The sequence below is a fragment of the Hyperolius riggenbachi genome, chromosome 10 (genome assembly GCF_040937935.1).
Source record: "Hyperolius riggenbachi isolate aHypRig1 chromosome 10, aHypRig1.pri, whole genome shotgun sequence".
NCBI classification, from domain to species: domain Eukaryota; kingdom Metazoa; phylum Chordata; class Amphibia; order Anura; family Hyperoliidae; genus Hyperolius; species Hyperolius riggenbachi.
Window position 1 is genome coordinate 273702612 of NC_090655.1, and position 21438 is coordinate 273724049.

Sequence of the window (21438 nt, forward strand, 5' to 3'; positions counted from 1 at the left end):
GGAGGCGCTGTATGACTGATTTTGTGCTGAAACCCCTCTCACAAGAAGCTCTGGGACCGCGGTACTTTTGGCAGTTTGTTACAATGTAACAAGGTTCACAGACAGGAAGTAGCTGTTTACAGCTGTCTCTAACAGCCAAAACAGCTAGCGGCAGCTACATAACTTTCCCACAGTAAAAATGTCACCATGTAATAAATGTCAGAATGTAAATCGGGGAGAGGAAAGATTTTACAGAGAGCAAACACTGACTAAATCATTTATAAATAATTATGGTAAAAATGAAGCACTTTTTTATTGCATTATTTTCACTGGAGTTCCTCTTTAAGCCTTACACAGGGTAACCTTTATTTCTATTTTATTCCCTTTTTATTTTGAGAAATGAACGTCCTGCTGTGTATCTTTGTCATTTTTACTTTTGTTTTTGTAAATATTTTTGTATATATTCTTCCCGCATTTATTCCACTCTTTTAAAATATTAAATCTGTATTTAATAAATATCCTTCTGTGTACTAAGCAGAGAACTGACATCTCCTAGAGAGAGACTGCAGAGTATTGTGTTACAGATCAGTGCCAGATTGTATGCTCGGATTGTTCATTGCTACTGTGTGAGATTGCAGTGTGTGTGGGTGGCTTCCCGTAGTTTTGGTCTTAAGACCGCGGCTGACCCTGGATACGTGACACCAGCCTGAGTGTGAGAAGCTTGACAGCAGTGTATGAAATTGCCACAATTGCCATAGACAGACAGATCTCCTTTGGTACAGGAATCTGTGTGTTTATGGTGTCTGGCAGGATCGTCACAGATGACTGCTAGTGGTGGGTGAGTCTTGCAGAGTGTGGTGGAGGGTGACAGCCTGGTTTTAGCTTAAATAAGGCTGCTCCTCCTCTCGATTTTGTCAAACCTCATCAGGACCCGTCTCTGCATGTGTGCTGTGGGGCCCCATGGGTCCTGATAGGTTTTCTTTCATTTAGATAAAATGGTTCAATCACATGGTTGATCATACCGCAAAATCACTAGATATATGGCCACCTTAAAGAGAAACTCTGACCAAGAATTGAACTTTATCCCAATGAGTAGCTGATACCCCCTATTACATGAGAAATATATTATTTTTCCAAACGGATCATCGGGGGTTCTGTATGGCTGATATTGTGGTGAAACCCCTCCCACGGGAAGCTGTGAGGACCATGGTCCTGGCAGTTTCCTGTCTGTGAACCTTGTTGCATTGTGGGAAATAGCTGTTTACAGCTGTTTCCAACTGCCAAAAAAGCATGCAGCAGCTAAATCACTTGCCAGCAGTAAAAATGTCACCATGTGATATATGTCAGGATGTAAATTAGGGATTTAAAAGGTTTTACAATGGGACAAAATCATTTATACATAATTATTGTAAAAATGAAGCACATTTTTTATTACATTATTTTCACTGGAGTTCCTCTTTAACTTTTGCGTTGGGAAAGTTTAACTCTTTGTGTGCCTGATAGGAGTTTATGATCCATTATGGACTTTATGGAATGTGTGTGATCCATTCTGTCTTGAGACAGTAAAATGGTTTCCTCCATTTGTGCAGTTCTATCTACCCTGTTTAGCCATTGTACAATCATAGGGGGAGTTGTTTTCTTCCATAGGAAGGGGATAGTAGCTCTAGCCGCATTTACCAAATTGGGTAAAGTATATTCCTTATACCTCTTGACTGAGAAGAGGCCAGTATGTAGAAGAAAGAATTCCAGAGTGTTGGGACCTTTGTGAAGAACGTTTCTGTCTATTTGTGGACTTGTTCCAAAAATGAAGCAGCTTCGGACAATGCCAGAAAATGTGTAGTAAGTCTGCCCTGCTAGAGCCACATCTCCAGCAAGCTTCTGTAGTGCCAGTAACAGATTTGCTCAGCAAAGCTGGAGTCCTGTAGCACTGGGTGAGGAGCTTGAACCGCTGCTCCTGAGCAGTAGCATTCAGCGTACTCTTATGATTGTTTGCCCAGACAGCCTGCCTCTGCTCCTCAGAAAAACACTTCCCCAAGGCAGTTCCCCATTTCCATTGATACAGCAAAGTAGATAAGGGCCCTTCAGTGACCAACCACTCATAGAGCCATGAGACGGTGTGTCTGTGTGGACCTTTAGAAGTGAGAAATCCTTCCAGAGAAGTTAGCTCTGTGACGAGCACGGCTCTCTCAGAGGGATCCTGTAAGAAACTCCTCAGTTGGAGATATGCCCATAAAGGGAATTTATGTGAAGAGACCTGCTAATGCATCGAGTCAATAAGTCTCACCTTAGTTCCTGAGAGAAAATCTCTGAACCTGGGGACAGGAGAAGCAATCCAATCCCAGCGACGATCTCTGCTAGGAGACTGTTAGACGGTGAAATGCTGTCTATTTATATGGTGCAGCACTGCGATCTATGGCAGCGCTATACAGGGGATAGCCGTGTGACACAGCTGTCCCCCTGAGACACACAGGAGCAATCCGCTGTCACAGGCTGAACCCTATGACACCCGATCGCTGTCATTGGCTAGCGGGGAGTGGGAGGGTGGGGTTACAATAAAATAATTTTAAAAATAGCAATATTTATTCAAAAAATATACAATTAAATAAACATAAATGAACATGCTGGCAGGGATCAGAGCTCACCTCCAGCCGAGACCCCGTGCGCTGCCTGGCCAATCAGTGCCAGGCAGCGCTGAGGGATAGCTCTGTTGGTGGGCAGAAAAGGGGGGGGGATCACTTGTGTGCTTAGCTGTACGGCCCTGCAGCGAGGCTCTAAAGCTGCAGTGGCCTAATTAGTAAAAAAAATGGCCTGGTCACTAGGGGGGTTTAAGACCGCAATTAATGTAATCGTTGTCACAGCATTCCTATTATTACATTTTACCCTGTTACATTTCCCCATTTATGCTGTGGTCCCCTCCCTTACACAGATTTAATTGTAGCCTAGGGGTGACACCGTACGCTCCCCCGGCAGGCCAGCAACGGCTCTTAACCTGCCTGGCGTTCTATTAAGATCGCCAGGCAGGCTGCGGGAGGGTTTTTTTTTAATAAAAAAAAAACTATTTCATGCAGCCAACTGAAAGTTGGCTGCATGAAAGCCCACTAGAGGGCGCTCCGGAGGCGATCTTCCGATCGCCTCCGGCGCCCAGAATAAACAAGGAAGGCCGCAATGAGCGGCCTTCCTTGTTTTGCTTATATCGTCGCCATAGCGACGAGCGGAGTGACGTCATCGACGTCAGCCGACGTCGTGACGTCAGCCGCCTCCGATCCAGCCCTTAGCGCTGGCCGGAACTTTTTGTTCCGGCTGCGCAGGGCTCAGGCGGCTAGGGGGGCCCTCTTTCGCCGCTGCTCGCGGCGAATCGCCGCAGAGCGGCGGCGATCAGGCAGCACACGCGGCTGGCAAAGTGCCGGCTGCGTGTGCTGCTTTTTATTTCAGCCAAATCGGCCCAGCAGGGCCTGAGCGGCAGCCTCCGGCGGTACTGGACGAGCTGTGCTCGTCCAGACCGCCCAGCAGGTTAAGCACCAGAAATGCCCTCCTGCCCCCCCGCCAAATGGTGCCCACCACAGTATAGGTAGATGTGTCCGCAGTATTAGGTAGTTGCCCTAGTATTAGCCCCCGCCCTTTAGGTAGCTAGGTGTGCACCCAGTATTAGGTTCCCCAGTACAGATAACCAGATATGCTGCCCTACCCAGTACAGGGAACCAGATGTGCCCCCAGTATTATCCCTCCCTATAGCCAGATGTGCCCCCAGTATTATCCCTCCCTATAGCCAGATGTGCCCCCAGTATTATCCCTCCCTATAGCCAGATGTGCCCCCAGTATTATCCATCCCTATAGCCAGATGTGCCCCCAGTATTATCCCTCCCTATAGCCAGATGTTCCCCCAGTATTATCCCTCCCTATAGCCAGATGTGCCCCCAGTATTATCCCCCCTATAAATAGTCAGATGTGCCCCCAGTATTATCCCTCCCTATAGCCATATGTGCCCCCAGTATTATCCCTCCCTATAGCCAGATGTGCCCCCAGTATTATCCCTCCTACAGTCAGATGTGCCCCCAGTATTATCCCTCCTACAGTCAGATGTGCCCCCAGTATTATCCCTCCTATAAATAGCTAGATGTGCGAGGGTCTGGGGGAGCACCATTACTTACTGACAGGGTGCTGCTCCTCTGCCCCCCATAAGGAAGGTTGGTAATGGTGTGTGCCACTATGGGTGCTGGAGTCTGGGGGAGCACCATTCCTTACTGACAGGGTGCTGCTCCTCTGACCCCCATAAGGGAGGTTGGTAATGGCGTGTGCCACTAGGGGTGCTGGAGTCTGGGGGAGCACCATTCCTTACTGACAGGGTGCTGCTCCTCTGACCCTCATAAGGAAGGTTGGTAATGGTGTGTGCCACTGGGGGTGCTGGGGTCTGGGGGAGCACCATTACTTACTGACAGGGTGCTGCTCCTCTGGCCTCCATAAGGGAGGTTGGTAATGGCGTGTGCCACTGGGGGTGCGGGGGTCTGGGGGAGTACCATTCCTGTTGGGGTCACATGCTCCACAATGCATGGATCAATCATCAGCACTGACGAAAGGTCTTTCTCTATTGCTTCACTAAATATCTAATAAAGTCTGATTACATATTTATTATAGGACATGATAATAAATGTCACTTGATGTACCATTTATTGATCATTTCATTCCTCCAGAGTTTGCATGCAGTTTGTATGTTTAGAATAATTATTGCATCTTTAATAATCAGCAGGAGCGTAATTAAACGAAGACTTGCAGAATTCACAAAATATTACATAAGGCTGCAGTTCTCATAATGACCACAAGATGACAATCTCACTAAACGGGTAACAGGAAGTGCTGTTTGGCACAGACAGGAAGTTGGGTGGTAAAGGTGATGTGGGAGGAAGTAGAGGGAAGCCATTGCTGGAACTGGCAGCAGAGGACATAAGATACCTGAAGATATTTCTGAAGATTTCTGATATCTCATCCCTCTTGTGAAGCCCTAATCCTCCATAACTTGTCACATTGTCACTAATTCTCTCCCCATGGACCAATGGCAGCATATAGGACAGCAGGACCTCTACAAGGACGCCATGATGACGAATCGGCCGCCCCTTTACATCACTGAGTAAGAGGAGACTCTCATTTCTTGTAATGAAAAGAGCAGTACTTGGGGTCCACCTGGATCCCCCACATTATCTAATAAATAGTGATGAATGAACATCAGATTTTCATGTTCCCGAACACGTTTGCAAATATTTGCGAAATGACTGTTTGTGGTAAGCTCCATAGACTGTAAGGCTTTGTTCACATCTAAAATCAAAATCACTGACTCCAGCGATTTTTGATTTTTTGCACCATTATTTTCCCCCTCTCGGCGCACCACTGCACGCTACGCTTTTGTTAGTGCTTTTGTAGAGCAATTCGTTTTTATATAACTTTCTGACATCAGTCAGGGAAGTGAACTCTTTCTCCCGGAAAAGAATAAATACAATGTAATTATTCATAAAAGCGCAAACGCAATCGCCCCATAAAGAGATTTTGTGGGCGTTTAGCGCTCTTCCTATACTTTCCATTAGAACAAAATGCCCCAAAAATAGTACAGGCGGAGTGCAAAGCGGACGCAACACGCTGATACTTCTCATAGAGAATCATTGCACAAGAGTTTTGTGGGCAATTTTGAAAATCGCCTGCACTTGAAAAAAGGCAGAAAACGCCCCTAGTGTGGACGAGCCCAAATGGCAGGGCGATCATCTAAAGCTTTCAGGAATCTCTGCAGCCAGTTTCTTCAAAAAAGGTGTAAAAAGTGTACAAAACCCGGACTGAGGGGGATCGGGTGTGAAATAGTTGCCAAAAATACGTATTTTGCACAAATGCTTCATTAATGGTTATTTTTAAAGACATTTTAATGGCCGACTACTTTAGCGGTTAATAAGAAAGCCCCAAAACAAGCTGGAATCCCCAAATTTGCAGGATATGTTCGGGAGAACAGTGGGTACAAGAGAAAAGTATATTTCAAAAAGAACTTTGGAGAAAATTTGTAAAAACAAAACAGAGGACACCAAGAGCCCAATAGTGCAATATTGTCTGGTAAGCTCAATATATAATGTTATGTCAAAAGTTCTTATACTCACAAAGGTGGGTTACCATCAGGCAACCACTTGACAGGCAGGTGGGGAGTATTAGTACTAGAGATGTCGCGAACCTCCGATTTTCGGTTCTCCGCGAAAGGTTCGGTTCGCGCAAAAGTTCGCGAACCGCAATAGACTTCAATGGGAAGGCGAACTTTGAAAATTTGAAAAAATTCTACCAGCTGGAAAAATGATAGAAAACATGTTTCAAGGGCTCTAATACCTGGAGACACACCCTCCACCCTTCTACCTATTCCCTCCTCCCTCCTACATCCAAGAAAAAAAGTAGACAAGACAAATAACATTTATATTACGCTTTTCCTGGCGGACTCAAAGCACCAGAGCTGCAGCCACTAGGGCATGCTCTATAGGCAGTAGCAGTGTTAGGAATACTTGCCTAAGGTCTCCTACTGAATAGGTGCTGGCCTACTGTCTACTTTTTCTCTTGTATTGAGCATAAATGGTAAATGCTAGGCCAGCTTCAGTTAGTACTGTTGTGGTACAGCGGTTAGGGTGCTTGCCCACCACACAGTGAGACCTGGGTTCGATTCCCAGCCAATATGAGTTGGCTTTTATGCTACAAATCCTTAAAGGGAACCTAAACGGAGAAGGATATGAATTTTTCCTTTTAAAATAATACCAGTTGCCTGAATCGCCTGCTGATCCTGTGTCTCTAATACGTTTAGCCACAGCCCCTGAACAAGCATGCAGATCAGGTGCTCTGACGGAAGTCAGACTGGATTAGCTGCATGCTTGTTTCAGGGTGTGATTCAGCCCCTATTGCAGTCACAGAGATCAGCTGGACTGCCAGGCAACTGGTATTGTTTATAGGAAACATCCATATCACTCTCAGTTAAGGTTCCCTTTAAGCAACCTAATGTTTCTATTGCATTGAGCATAGATAGTAAATGCTAGGCCAGCTTCAGTTAGTACTGTTGTGGTACAGCGGTTAGGGTGACTTGCCCACCACACAGTTAGACCTGGGTTCGATTCCCAGCCATGGTATGTAAACTGGTTTTTGAAATAGTATAATTCCCTGGCAGATGAGACCCTCCTCCCTCCGGTAGGAGGGTGGAGGGAATAGGTAGAAGGGTAGAAGGGAGGAGGGTAGCAGCTGTCCCTTAACTAATTAGTGTAGGCAGAGAAGTGAGTGAAATGGTATAAGGACCTTGCTTGGAGGAGGAGAGGGGGTGGGCCTCCAGCAGCTGACGGTGATGTAGAGGGTCAAAGTTTTGCTCAATAGAGCATTATGGGGCGAATCGCCGGCAAACAGTTCGCTACATCTCTAATTAGTACCTGACCCCACTCAGGTATAAAAGTCGCTCTCTGTAGATTGGAAAATGGGGAAAGAACCCCTCCACCAGGGGTGGACTTAATCGTGCTGTAATATGTACGAACAGAGGCGCCAAGTAGAGATGTCGCGAACCTCCGATTTTCGGTTTGCGAACTTCCGCGGAAGGTTTGGTTTGCATAAAAGTTCGCGAACCGCAATAGACTTCAATGGGGAGGTGAACTTTGCAAAATAGAAAAAATTATGCTGGCCACAAAAGTGATGGAAAAGATGTTTCAAGGGGTCTAACACCTGGAGGGGGGCATGGCGGAGTGGGATACATGCCCAAAGTCCCGGGGAAAAATCTGGATTTTACGCAAAGCAGCATTTTAAGGGCAGAAATCACATTGAATGCTAAATTGCAGGCCTAAAGTGCTTTCAAACATCTTGCATGTGTATACATCAATCAGGGAGTGTAATTAGAGTACTGCTTCACACTGACACACCAAACTCACCGTGTAATGCACCGCAAACAGCTGTTTGCGTAGTGACGGCCGTGCTGGACTGGTGCGCACCGTGGTGCGAGAGTGCAGGCCGTGGCAGTTTTCCAGCCCATATGGTCACCGGGCTGTGGTAGCTCAATGATAGAACAACAGTGAGTGTCAAGCTGATCAAATTTTGTCTGTCCACAATGAAGCAACGACCTTATTATCTTCTTGTATGTAGCTAGGCATAGGTAGGAGACCCAGTGTAGGTAGGTTGGCATTGGTAGGAGTTCCAGTATAGGTAGGTAGGTGCCTCAGTAGTTAGCTAGGCATAGGTAGGAGACCCAGTATAGGTAGGTAGGTGCCTCAGTAGTTAGCTAGGCATAGGTAGGAGACCCAGTATAGGTAGGTAAGCTTAGGTAGGAGTCCCAGTATAGGTAGGTAGGTGCCTCAGTAGCTAGCTAGGCATAGGTAGGAGACCCAGTATAGGTAGGTAGGTGCCTCAGTAGTTAGCTAGGCATAGGTAGGAGACCCAGTATAGGTAGGTAAGCATAGGTAGGTGTCCCAGTAGTTAGCTAGGCATAGGTAGGAGTCCCAGTATAGGTAGGTAGGCATAGGTACGTCCCCTAGTTTAGGTAGGTAGGTAGGTGTCCCCGTATAGGTAAGTAGGTGCCCCAGTAGTTAGGTAGGCATAGGTAGGAGTCCCAGTATAGGTAGGTAGGCATAGGTAGGAGTCCCAGTATAGGTAGGTAGGTAGGTCCCCTAGTATAGGTAGGTAGGTAGGTGTCCCCGTATAGGTAAGTAGGTGCCCCAGTAGTTAGGTAGGCATAGGTAGGTGTCCCAGTATAGATAGTTAGGCAGGACCTGGCTGGCACAGTAATAACAATTACCAAGGTCCAGCTGCAACAGATAGGGCTGTATAATGTCAGTGTCCGTGAGCAACACACAAAAAATAAGCACATCAGGAAAACATTACAGCTCTCAAAAGAGCTGTTGAGGGGTGCTATTTTAGCAATAACCATCAGCCAGGAGCAAGCCAAGAGCCTAACTAATCTTTCCCTAGGAGAAAAAATCTGCAGCAGCTCTCCCTAGTCTGTCTATTTGCAGCAGGCACACGAGTAAGTGTCATGGCCAGCAAGGCTGCCTTATATAAGGGGGGGGGCCTCCAGGGCTGTTTGCATCTGGGAGTACAAAGGCGTCCGCCCAGGTACGCAATTCAGGGTAGTGCCTGCTAGTGTTGGGCGAACAGTGTTCGCCACTGTTCGGGTTCTGCAGAACATCACCCTGTTCGGGTGATGTTCGAGTTCGGCCGAACACCTGATGGTGTTCGGCCAAACTGTTCGGCCATATGGCCGAACTAAGAGCGCATGGCCGAACGTTCCCCGAACGTTCGGTTAGCGCTGTGATTGGCCGAACGGGTCACGTGTAGTGTTGGGCGAACATCTAGATGTTCGGGTTCGGGCCGAACATGGCCGCGATGTTCGGGTGTTCGAGCCGAACTCCGAACATAATGGAAGTCAATGGGGACCCGAACTTTCGTGCTTTGTAAAGCCTCCTTACATGCTACATACCACAAATTTACAGGGTATGTGTACCTTGGGAGTGGGTACAAGAGGAAAATTTTTTTTAGCAAAAAGAGCTTATAGTTTTTGAGAAAATCGATTTTAAAGTTTCAAAGGGAAAACTGTCTTTTAAATGCGGGAAATGTCTGTTTTCTTTGCACAGGTAACATGCTTTTTGTCGGCATGCAGTCATAAATGTAATACATATAAGAGGTTCCAGGAAAAGGGACCGGTAACGCTAACCCAGCAGCAGCACACGTGATGGAACAGGAGGAGGGTGGTGCAGAAGGAGAAGGCCACGCTTTGAGACACAACAACCCAGGCCTTGCATGAGGACAAGAAGCGTGCGGATAGCAATTTGCATTTTGTCGCCATACAGTCATAAATGTAATACAGATGAGAGGTTCAATAAACAGGGACCGGAAACGCTAACCCATTACAGATGTTCATTGTTAATGTTACTTGGTTGGGGTCCGGGAGTGTTGCGTAGTCGTTTCCAATCCAGGATTGATTCATTTTAATTTGAGTCAGACGGTCTGCATTTTCTGTGGAGAGGCGGATACGCCGATCTGTGACGATGCCTCCAGCAGCACTGAAACAGCGTTCCGACATAACGCTGGCTGCCGGGCAAGCCAGCACCTCTATTGCGTACATTGCCAGTTTGTGCCAGGTGTCTAGCTTCAATACCCAATAGTTGAAGGGTGCAGATGGATTGTTCAACACAGCTATGCCATCTGACATGTAGTCCTTGACCATCTTCTCCAGGCGATCGGTGTTGGAGGTGGATCTGCACGCTTGCTGTTCTGTGTGCTGCTGCATGTGTGTCAGAAAATTTTCCCACTCCAAGGACACTGCCGATACCATTCCCTTTTGGGCACTAGCTGCGGCTTGTGTTGTTTGCTGCCCTCCTGGTCATCCTGGGTTTGCGGAAGTCAGTCTGTCGGCGTACAACTGGCTAGAGGAGGGGGAGGATGTCAATCTCCTCTCTAAAGTCTCCACAAGGGCCTGCTGGTATTCTTCCATTTTGACCTGTCTGACTCTTTCTTCAAGCAGTTTTGGAACATTGTGTTTGTACCGTGGATCCAGAAGGGTATAAACCCAGTAATTGGTGTTGTCCAGAATGCGCACAATGCGTGGGTCGCGTTCAATGCAGTCCTAGGCCGAAGAGGTCATAGCCTAGGGTCACAAAAACCTGTTTATTTGGGCAATTTCAATGGTAGTGATGCTGACGACGTACATAAATCTCAGCCATGGCCATTAGCAACGTCTGAATTTCACGAAATGTCTCATGCAGGTAGAAGATATATTGTTAGACTTGGATTCCAAAGATGGGGTCCCTACATCTCTGCAAACCAGAGTTACAGGGGTCCAAAATTGGTAAAATTCCCCATAGGCTTTCATTGCCTCCCTATTTCACTTTCCAAAATCTCACATCTTTTCAAAGGGCAATTGCTCAGCAGTGGCAAATTTTCTAGCATTGTAGGGACCCTTAGGGGGAACATGACTGGTGAGTTTTGGGCCCCTAGGCCGAAGAGGTCATAGCCTAGGGTCACAAAAACCTGTTTATTTGGGCTATTTCAATGGTAGTGATGCTGACGTACATAAATCTCAGCCATGGCCGTTAGCAACGTCTGAATTTCACGAAATGTCTCATGCAGGTAGAAGACATATTGTTAGACTTGGATTCCAAAGATGGGGTCCCTACATCTCTGCAAACCAGAGTTACAGGGGTCCAAAATTGGTAAAATCCCCCATAGGCTTTCATTGCCTCCCTATTTCACTTTCCAAAATCTCACATCTTTTCAAAGGGCAATTGCTCAGCAGTGGCAAATTTTCTAGCATTGTGGGGACCCTTAGGGGGGACATGACTGGTGAGTTTCGGGCCCCTAGGCCGAAGAGGTCATAGCCTAGGGTCACAAAAACCTGTTTATTTGGGCTATTTCAATGGTAGTGATGCTGATGTACATAAATCTCAGCCATGGCCGTTAGCAATGTCTGAATTTCACGAAATGTCTCATGCAGGTAGAAGACATATTGTTAGACTTGGATTCCAAAGATGGGGTCCCTACATCTCTGCAAACCAGAGTTACAGGGGTCCAAAATTGGTAAAATCCCCCATAGGCTTTCATTGCCTCCCTATTTCACTTTCCAAAATCTCACATCTTTTCAAAGGGCAATTGCTCAGCAGTGGCAAATTTTCTAGCATTGTAGGGACCCTTAGGGGGAACATGACTGGTGAGTTTCGGGCCCCTAGGCCGAAGAGGTCATAGCCTAGGGTCACAAAAACCTGTTTATTTGGGCTATTTCAATGGTAGTGATGCTGACGTACATAAATCTCAGCCATGGCCGTTAGCAACGTCTGAATCTCACGAAATGTCTCATGCAGGTAGAAGACATATTGTTAGACTTGGATTCCAAAGATGGGGTCTCTACATCTCTGCAAACCAGAGTTACAGGGCTCCAAAATTGGTAATATCCCCCTCAGGCTTTCATTGGGCCTACTATTTACCGTTCCAAAATCTCACACCATTTCAAAGGGCAATGGCTCAGCAGTGGCAAAACTCACCAGTCATGATCCCCCTAAGAGTCCCTACAATGCTAGAAAATTTGGTACTGCTGAGCCATTGCCCTTTGAAAAGATGTGAGATTTTGGAAAGTGAAATAGGGAGGCAATGAAAGCCTATGGGGGATTTTACCAATTTTGGAGCCCTGTAACTCTGGTTTGCAGAGATGTAGGGACCCCATCTTTGGAATCCAAGTCTAACAATATGTCTTCTACCTGCATGAGACATTTCGTGAAATTCAGACGTTGCTAACGGCCATGGCTGAGATTTATGTACGTCAGCATCACTACCATTGAAATTGCCCAAATAAACAGGTTTTTGTGACCCTAGGCTATGACCTTTTCGGCCTAGGACTGCATTGAACGCGACCCACGCATTGTGCGCATTCTGGACAACACCAATTACTGGGTGTATACCATTCTGGATCCACGGTACAAACACAATGTTCCAAAACTGCTTGAAGAAAGAGTCAGACAGGTCAAAATGGAAGAATACCAGCAGGCCCTTGTGGAGACTTTAGAGAGGAGATTGACATCCTCCCCCTCCTCTAGCCAGTTGTACGCCGACAGACTGACTTCCGCAAACCCAGGATGACCAGGAGGGCAGCAAACAACACAAGCCGCAGCTAGTGCCCAAAAAGGAATGGTATCGGCAGTGTCCTTGGAGTGGGAAAATTTTCTGACACCCATGCAGCAGCACACAGAACAGCAAGCGTGCAGATCCACCTCCAACACCGATCGCCTGGAGAAGATGGTCAAGGACTACATGTCAGATGGCGTAGCTGTGTTGAACAATCCATCTGCACCCTTCAACTATTGGGTATCGAAGCTAGACACCTGGCACAAACTGGCAATGTACGCAATAGAGGTGCTGGCTTGCCCGGCAGCCAGCGTTATGACGGAACGCTGTTTCAGTGCTGCCGGAGGCATCGTCACAGATCGGCGTATCCGCCTCTCCACAGAAAATGCAGACCGTCTGACTCAAATTAAAATGAATCAATCCTGGATTGGAAACGACTACGCAACACTCCCGGACCCCAACCAAGTAACATGAACAATGAACATCTGTGATGGGTTAGCGTTTCCGGTCCCTGTTTATTGAACCTCTCATCTGTATTACATTTATGACTGCATGGCGACAAAATGCAAATTGCTATCCGCACGCTTCTTGTCCTCATGCAAGGCCTGGGTTGTTGTGTCTCAAAGCGTGGCCTTCTCCTCCTGCGCCACCCTCCTCCTGTTCCATCACGTGTGCTGCTGCTGGGTTAGCGTTACCGGTCCCTTTTCCTGGAACCTCTTATCTGTATTACATTTATGACTGCATGCCGACAAAAAGCATGTTACCTGTGCAAAGAAAACAGACATTTCCCGCATTTAAAAAACAGTTTTCCCTTTGAAACTTTAAAATCGATTTTCTCAAAAACTATAAGCTCTTTTTGCTAAATTTTTTTTCCTCTTGTACCCACTCCCAAGGTGCACATACCCTGTAAATTTGTGGTATGTAGCATGTAAGGAGGCTTTACAAAGCACGAAAGTTCGGGTCCCCATTGACTTCCATTATGTTCGGAGTTCGGCTCGAACACCCGAACATCGCGGCCATGTTCGGCCTGTTCGGCCCGAACATCTAGATGTTCGCCCAACACTAGTGCCTGCCTGCGGGTGGTACTCTGTCTGCCGCCGACATGGTAAGAGCAGATGGGAATTGAGCTATAAGAGATATCAAATCGTAGAGGATAGCAGAATCAGCAGGAGGAGGGACATACACACACTGACAATCACATATTCCACAAGGTTACGTTTAGCATGCAATAGGACGTATCTGCCGTCAGGGTCTTGTGAATAAGCACCCACTCCCCGGAATACGAGGAGACAGTGGGCTGCCACCCAGGGTTCCCTGGCAGTGAGAACCCTGTAGGGGGTCTCCTGTAACAGACAGATATGCGGCTTATGTTGCTTTGGGTAAAGATGTCTCACTTTATTGCTTAGGCCTCTCACATTCCAAGTGATGATGTCTAGAGTTTTGTTATCAGAGTGTGAATTAGCCAGCCAAGTGGTCCCCACTCCATAATCAGCACAATTCTACAATCCCAGTAACACCCAGTAACACCCCACCCTGTATTCCCCCAACACTGAGAATAATGTCATCCCGGATCCCCACACAACCGGTGTCATGACAAAGAGTTCCAATCCTCAACAGCACTTGCTGGCTCAGAAAATACAAATGTAACATGGAAATATAAGAACGTAGTGATCAGTGCTCGCTGGTTCTGCTATCAGCACAACCAGGGAGTCAGGAACAGTTCCAAACAAGGAGTATCAGGGGCAGTCTGTGCCCCAGGAGGAAAGGCCTCCAGCAGAACCTCAGCAAAGCAAATATGGGCAGCATGGAGGCCAGCAAGTCCCACCAGGACAGTGGGGGGGGGGGGGGGGGGGGGCACCAAAGCAGCCTAGGATAACAACAAGCAGAGTGGTAAGTGGGCGCCGGGCGGTGGGTAACATAAGGTCTGGGCATGGACCTCATTAGTCCTGGCGGACAGCTTGGCATGTAACCTCCTAAGAGGAGGGTGGCCGGGTCGCCCTTACATAGGGCCACCATCGTCTGCACTCCCTTGCTCCGTTTCTTTTAAGATGGCCGCCAGGTGCACCTCAGAGCCACGCAGGGATGCAGCAGAGTCCCCGGCCTCCTTGAGATGCTCCAGGTCATCGGCAGGTGTCCAGGAACACTAATCACTACACATGAAGAGAAATAGGAAGCAGTACCAGATGATTGGCAGCGGATTGCACAGCAGAGGATGGGGAGACAGGTCTGCTTACTTCTTGGCCACACCCCCTTTTCCTCTAACTCTAACATCAATTTTCTCAAAAACTATAAAGTCTTTTTTCTCTCTTGCTCTGACATTCCTCCTTAACATACCCTGCAAATGTGGTGTTTCATGTATGTGAGCTTTGCTATTCACCACTAAAGTCGGCAGCCACTTACTTTAACCCATCCAAAATGTCATTTTGGTCGCTTGCAATGAAACTTGCGTTTGTGGCTTCATGACGCATTCGATATGTCATATCGACAGCGTCACACCATGTAAAACATTGAGAGAGCGATTTCCTTACAAAAGATATAACCTAAAATGTGCAAGGGAAAAAATAATGTTATTATACAAAATACAAGGTTATATTTTTCAAAAGCTAAAAAATAAACCAGGAGTTTAGAACAATTAACGGCTTGCCAGTCATTTTTTTTAGAGCAAGTAACTAGGACTAAGAGGTTATTATAAACAAAGAGAGTAATGAATGACAGTAGGGTACCAATAGCAACCAATCGTGGAACAGAGTAAGGTGTAGTAAAGCTCTTAACAGCATCATAAAGTGATCAGGCTTTGTTAGAGATAGTTATGGCCTAAGAGTTGCAAGGGAAGAACCCAATCAAGGTGAACATTTTTCAAGTAGCGGATTGGGTTATTCTTCGTGGCCTACTGGAGAACCATGAGAGTGGTATTAGTCTACGAGTGACAACCAATTAGGTTTGTGATCCAATAGTTCAAGGATCTTGCAGCATACTCCTGACAGATCCTAGTTGTACCTAGACATATAAAAAGAATTGCCAGTCATGTGTGAAAATATCAGGGTAGTAGGCTGCTAGTAATTTTGGTCAGCATCATAAAGTGACCAGGCATATGCAAAACTAAACTTGCCAAAAAAAACACTTTAATAATAACAAAGGGAAAGGAGTATAATAGGACTCTGATCAGTCTTCAGCAAGAAGATCTCAATCATCTACCTGATGACCTCTTTTCTACATTTTGCTCTTTCCTTGCAACTCATAGGTCACAGCACCACCTATAACAGCCTGATCACTTTATGAAACTCAATTTTCTTTTTCAGTCATAATTCTATCAAGTGCAATTCTGACAACAGACCACTAGATGGCAGCAGAAGATTATCTATAATTACTTTTGAGCTACTGTCGTATTTTGTGGCCTTATGTCCACCACATAATTGTGTTCTGAATATTTCCTTGTGTACTAAAGTATAAAGTCCCCCTACATGATCTGCTAACTGCCCACACTACATGACTCTTACATAGTAAGGGCAGACAATACTATGTATGGAAACCTCCTGCCAGTCTCCAAAATGGCGACCCTAGCCTCACATAGGCATGTATGATGTCATGATGCCACCACCCACTGGCTGCCATTACCCAGAAGTCCCTGAGAGTGTGTGTCCTGTCCTGTCTGTACACAGAGCCATGGCAGATGCAGAGGTGCCCAATCATGAGATTCCATTGTTACAGGTAAGCCTGATTCATTTATCAACAGCACCTTCTACTCCTGATGGGCATTATAACACACCTGAAGTGACAGCAATATGGGGGCTGCAGGCCCAAATTTACCCCACAGCAGCCTATATAGGCACAAATGTTCTGGCACCTTAGACATTGCCCTACATGGACCTGCAACCTCACAGCAAACTGCACCGTGACTGTGTTGGCTGGGCCCCCTGGGATATCAGGACTTGCCCTCTTTAGTTACAACCCTGAATGCAAGTTTCCTGGCTGTCCTGCTGATCCTCTGCCTCTCATACATTTATCTATAGCCCCTGAACAAGCATGCAGAAAAGATGTTTCTGACTGAAGTCTCACTGGATTATCTGCATGCTTGTTTCCTGTGTGTGATTTATTATTATTATTTAGTGTTAATGCAGCACTGATATTTTCTGCAGCGCTTTACAGTGTTTATAGTCATGTCGCTGACTGTCTCTCAGAGGGGCTCACACTCTAATACTTACTGTAGTCATATGTCCAGTATATATTCAGACACAAGTGCAGACAAAGATCAGGAGGATGTCAGGCAACTGTTTAAAAGAAAATAAATATGGCAGCCTCCATATACCTCTCCCTTCACTTGTCCTTTAAGCCAGCGTTCCACAACCCTGTCCTCAGGGCTCACCAACACTGTACGTTTTATATAAATCCACAGAATTAGTTAATCAGCTCTACTGCAACTCACCTGTGATTCTGTGTGGTTTCCTGCAAAACATGTACTGTTGGGCCTTGAGGACAGGGTTGGGGAACTCTCCTTTTAACAGTGAAGCTTTCTGGGTTTGATCAGCCCAACTCCAGAGCTCCGCCTACAATCTGTAGAGTACCAGCACTATCTCTATACAGCTCCTGTTACACCCCATACAGCTGATAATGTGCAGAATACCAGCACTATCTCTATACAGCTCCTGTTACACCCCATACAGCTGATAATGTGCAGAGTACCAGCACTATCTCTATACAGCTCCTGTTACACCCCATACAGCTGATAATGTGCAGAATACCAGCACTATCTCTATACAGCTCCTGTTACACCCCATACAGCTGATAATGTGCAGAATACCAGCACTATCTCTATACAGCTCCTGTTACACCCCATACAGCTGATAATGTGCAGAGTACCAACACTATCTCTATACAGCTCCTGTTACACCCCATACAGCTGATAATGTGCAGAGTACCTACACTATCTCTATACAGCTCCTGTTACACCCCATACAGCTGATACTGTGCAGAATACCAGCACTATCTCTGTACAGCTCCTGTTACACCCCATACAGCTGGTAATGTGCAGAATACCAGCACTATCTCTGTACAGCTCCTGTTACACCCCATACAGCAGATAATGTGCAGAGTACCAGCACTATCTCTATACAGCTCCTGTTACACCCCATACAGCTGATAATGTGCAGAGTACCAGCACTATCTCTATACAGCTCCTGTTACACCCCATACAGCTGATAATGTGCAGAGTACCAGCACTATCTCTATACAGCTCCTGTTACACCCCATACAGCTGATAATGTGCAGAGTACCAGCACTATCTCTATACAGCTCCTGTTACACCCCATACAGCTGATAATGTGCAGAGTACCAGCACTATCTCTATACAGCTCCTGTTACACCCCATACAGCTGATAATGTGCAGAGTACCAGCACTATCTCTATACAGCTCCCGTTACACCCCATACAGCCGATAATGTGCAGAGTACCAGCACTATCTCTATACAGCTCCTGTTACACCCCATACAGGTGATAATGTGCAGAATACCAGCACTATCTCTATACAGCTCCTGTTACACCCCATACAGCTGATAATGTGCAGAGTACCAGCACTATCTCTATACAGCTCCTGTTACACCCCATACAGCTGATAATGTGCAGAGTACCAGCACTATCTCTATACAGCTCCTGTTACACCCCATACAGCTGATAATGTGCAGAGTACCAGCACTATCTCTATACAGCTCCCGTTACACCCCATACAGCTGATAATGTGCAGAGTACCAGCACTATCCCTATACAGCTCCCGTTACACCCCATACAGCTGATAATGTGCAGAATACCAGCACTATCCCTATACAGCTCCTGTTACACCCCATACAGCTGATAATGTGCAGAATACCAGCACTATCTCTATACAGCTCCTGTTACACCCCATACAGCTGATAATGTGCAGAGTACCAGCACTATCTCTATACAGCTCCTGTTACACCCCATACAGCTGATAATGTGCAGAGTACCAGCACTATCTCTATACAGCTCCCGTTACACCCCATACAGCCGATAATGTGCAGAGTACCAGCACTATCTCTATACAGCTCCCGTTACACCCCATACAGCCGATAATGTGCAGAGTACCAGCACTATCTCTATACAGCTCCCGTTACACCCCATACAGCCGATAATGTGCAGAGTACCAGCACTATCTCTATACAGCTCCTGTTACACCCCATACAGCTGATAATGTGCAGAGTACCAGCACTATCTCTATACAGCTCCTGTTACACCCCATACAGCTGATAATGTGCAGAGTACCAGCACTATCTCTATACAGCTCCTGTTACACCCCATACAGCTGATAATGTGCAGAATACCAGCACTATCTCTATACAGCTCTTGTTACACCCCATACAGCTGATAATGTGCAGAGTACCAGCACTATCTCTATACAGCTCCTGTTACACCCCATACAGCTGATAATGTGCAGAGTACCAGCACTATCTCTATACAGCTCCCGTTACACCCCATACAGCTGATAATGTGCAGAGTACCAGCACTATCTCTATACAGCTCCCGTTACACCCCATACAGCTGATAATGTGCAGAGTACCAGCACTATCCCTATACAGCTCCTGTTACACCCCATACAGCTGATAATGTGCAGAGTACCAGCACTATCTCTATACAGCTCCCGTTACACCCCATACAGGTGATAATGTGCAGAGTACCAGCACTATCTCTATACAGCTCCCGTTACACCCCATACAGCTGATAATGTGCAGAGTACCAGCACTATCCCTATACAGCTCCTGTTACACCCCATACAGCTGATAATGTGCAGAGTACCAGCACTATCCCTATACAGCTCTTGTTACACCCCATACAGCTGATAATGTGCAGAGTACCAGCACTATCTCTATACAGCTCCCGTTACACCCCATACAGGTGATAATGTGCAGAGTACCAGCACTATCTCTATACAGCTCCCGTTACACCCCATACAGCTGATAATGTGCAGAGTACCAGCACTATCCCTATACAGCTCCTGTTACACCCCATACAGCTGATAATGTGCAGAATACCAGCACTATCTCTATACAGCTCCTGTTACACCCCATACAGCTGATAATGTGCAGAGTACCAGCACTATCTCTATACAGCTCCTGTTACACCCCATACAGCTGATAATGTGCAGAGTACCAGCACTATCTCTATACAGCTCCTGTTACACCCCATACAGCTGATAATGTGCAAAATACGAGCACTATCTCTATACAGCTCCTGTTACACCCCATACAGCTGATAATGTGCAGAATACCAGCACTATCTCTATACAGCTCCTGTTACACCCCATACAGCTGATAATGTGCAGAGTACCAGCACTATCTCTATACAGCTCCTGTTACACCCCATACAGCTGATAATGTGCAGAGTACCAGCACTATCTCTATACAGCTCCTGTTACACCCCATACAGCTGATAATGTGCAGAATACCAGCACTATCTCTATACAGCTCCTGTTACACCCCATACAGCTGATAATGTGCGGAGTACCAGCGCTATCTCTATACAGCTCCTGTTACACCCCATACAGCTGATAATGTGCAGAGTACCAGCACTATCTCTATACAGCTCCTGTTACACCCCATACAGCTGATAATGTGCAGAGTACCAGCACTATCTCTATACAGCTCCTGTTACACCCCATACAGCTGATAATGTGCAGAGTACCGGCACTATCTCTATACAGCTCCTGTTACACCCCATACAGCTGATAATGTGCAGAGTACCAGCACTATCTCTATACAGCTCCTGTTACACCCCATACAGCTGATAATGTGCAGAATACCAGCACTATCTCTATACAGCTCCTGTTACACCCCATACAGCTGATAATGTGCAGAGTACCAACACTATCTCTATACAGCTCCTGTTACACCCCATACAGCTGATAATGTGCAGAGTACCTACACTATCTCTATACAGCTCCTGTTACACCCCATACAGCTGATACTGTGCAGAATACCAGCACTATCTCTGTACAGCTCCTGTTACACCCCATACAGCTGGTAATGTGCAGAATACCAGCACTATCTCTGTACAGCTCCTGTTACACCCCATACAGCAGATAATGTGCAGAGTACCAGCACTATCTCTATACAGCTCCTGTTACACCCCATACAGCTGATAATGTGCAGAGTACCAGCACTATCTCTATACAGCTCCTGTTACACCCCATACAGCTGATAATGTGCAGAGTACCAGCACTATCTCTATACAGCTCCTGTTACACCCCATACAGCTGATAATGTGCAGAGTACCAGCACTATCTCTATACAGCTCCTGTTACACCCCATACAGCTGATAATGTGCAGAGTACCAGCACTATCTCTATACAGCTCCCGTTACACCCCATACAGCCGATAATGTGCAGAGTACCAGCACTATCTCTATACAGCTCCCGTTACACCCCATACAGCCGATAATGTGCAGAGTACCAGCACTATCTCTATACAGCTCCCGTTACACCCCATACAGCCGATAATGTGCAGAGTACCAGCACTATCTCTATACAGCTCCTGTTACACCCCATACAGCTGATAATGTGCAGAGTACCAGCACTATCTCTATACAGCTCCTGTTACACCCCATACAGCTGATAATGTGCAGAGTACCAGCACTATCTCTATACAGCTCCTGTTACACCCCATACAGCTGATAATGTGCAGAATACCAGCACTATCTCTATACAGCTCCTGTTACACCCCATACAGCTGATAATGTGCAGAGTACCAGCACTATCTCTATACAGCTCCTGTTACACCCCATACAGCTGATAATGTGCAGAGTACCAGCACTATCTCTATACAGCTCCTGTTACACCCCATACAGGTGATAATGTGCAGCGTACCAGCA

The 21438-nt window shown here is 46.4% G+C and overlaps 2 protein-coding genes across 3 annotated transcripts in view; both read left to right on the forward strand.

Moving 5' to 3' along the window:
• LOC137537209 (uncharacterized) overlaps nucleotides 1-21438 on the forward strand; it is a 240790-nt gene that overhangs the window by 136958 nt on the left and 82394 nt on the right. The gene's annotated exons all lie outside the window — the stretch shown is intronic.
• LOC137535446 (uncharacterized) overlaps nucleotides 4932-21438 on the forward strand; it is a 63991-nt gene continuing 47484 nt past the window's right edge. The window contains exon 1 of one of the 2 annotated variants that reach the window (XM_068257276.1): nucleotides 4932-5101. Coding sequence is in view for 1 of the 2 variants with exons in the window: in XM_068257275.1 (XP_068113376.1) it covers nucleotides 16138-16272 (135 nt within the window). In the remaining variant the exon portion in view is untranslated. Of the gene's footprint in view, nucleotides 5102-16032; nucleotides 16273-21438 lie in introns of those variants that run through there. The other variant, XM_068257275.1, reaches the window with a different exon arrangement.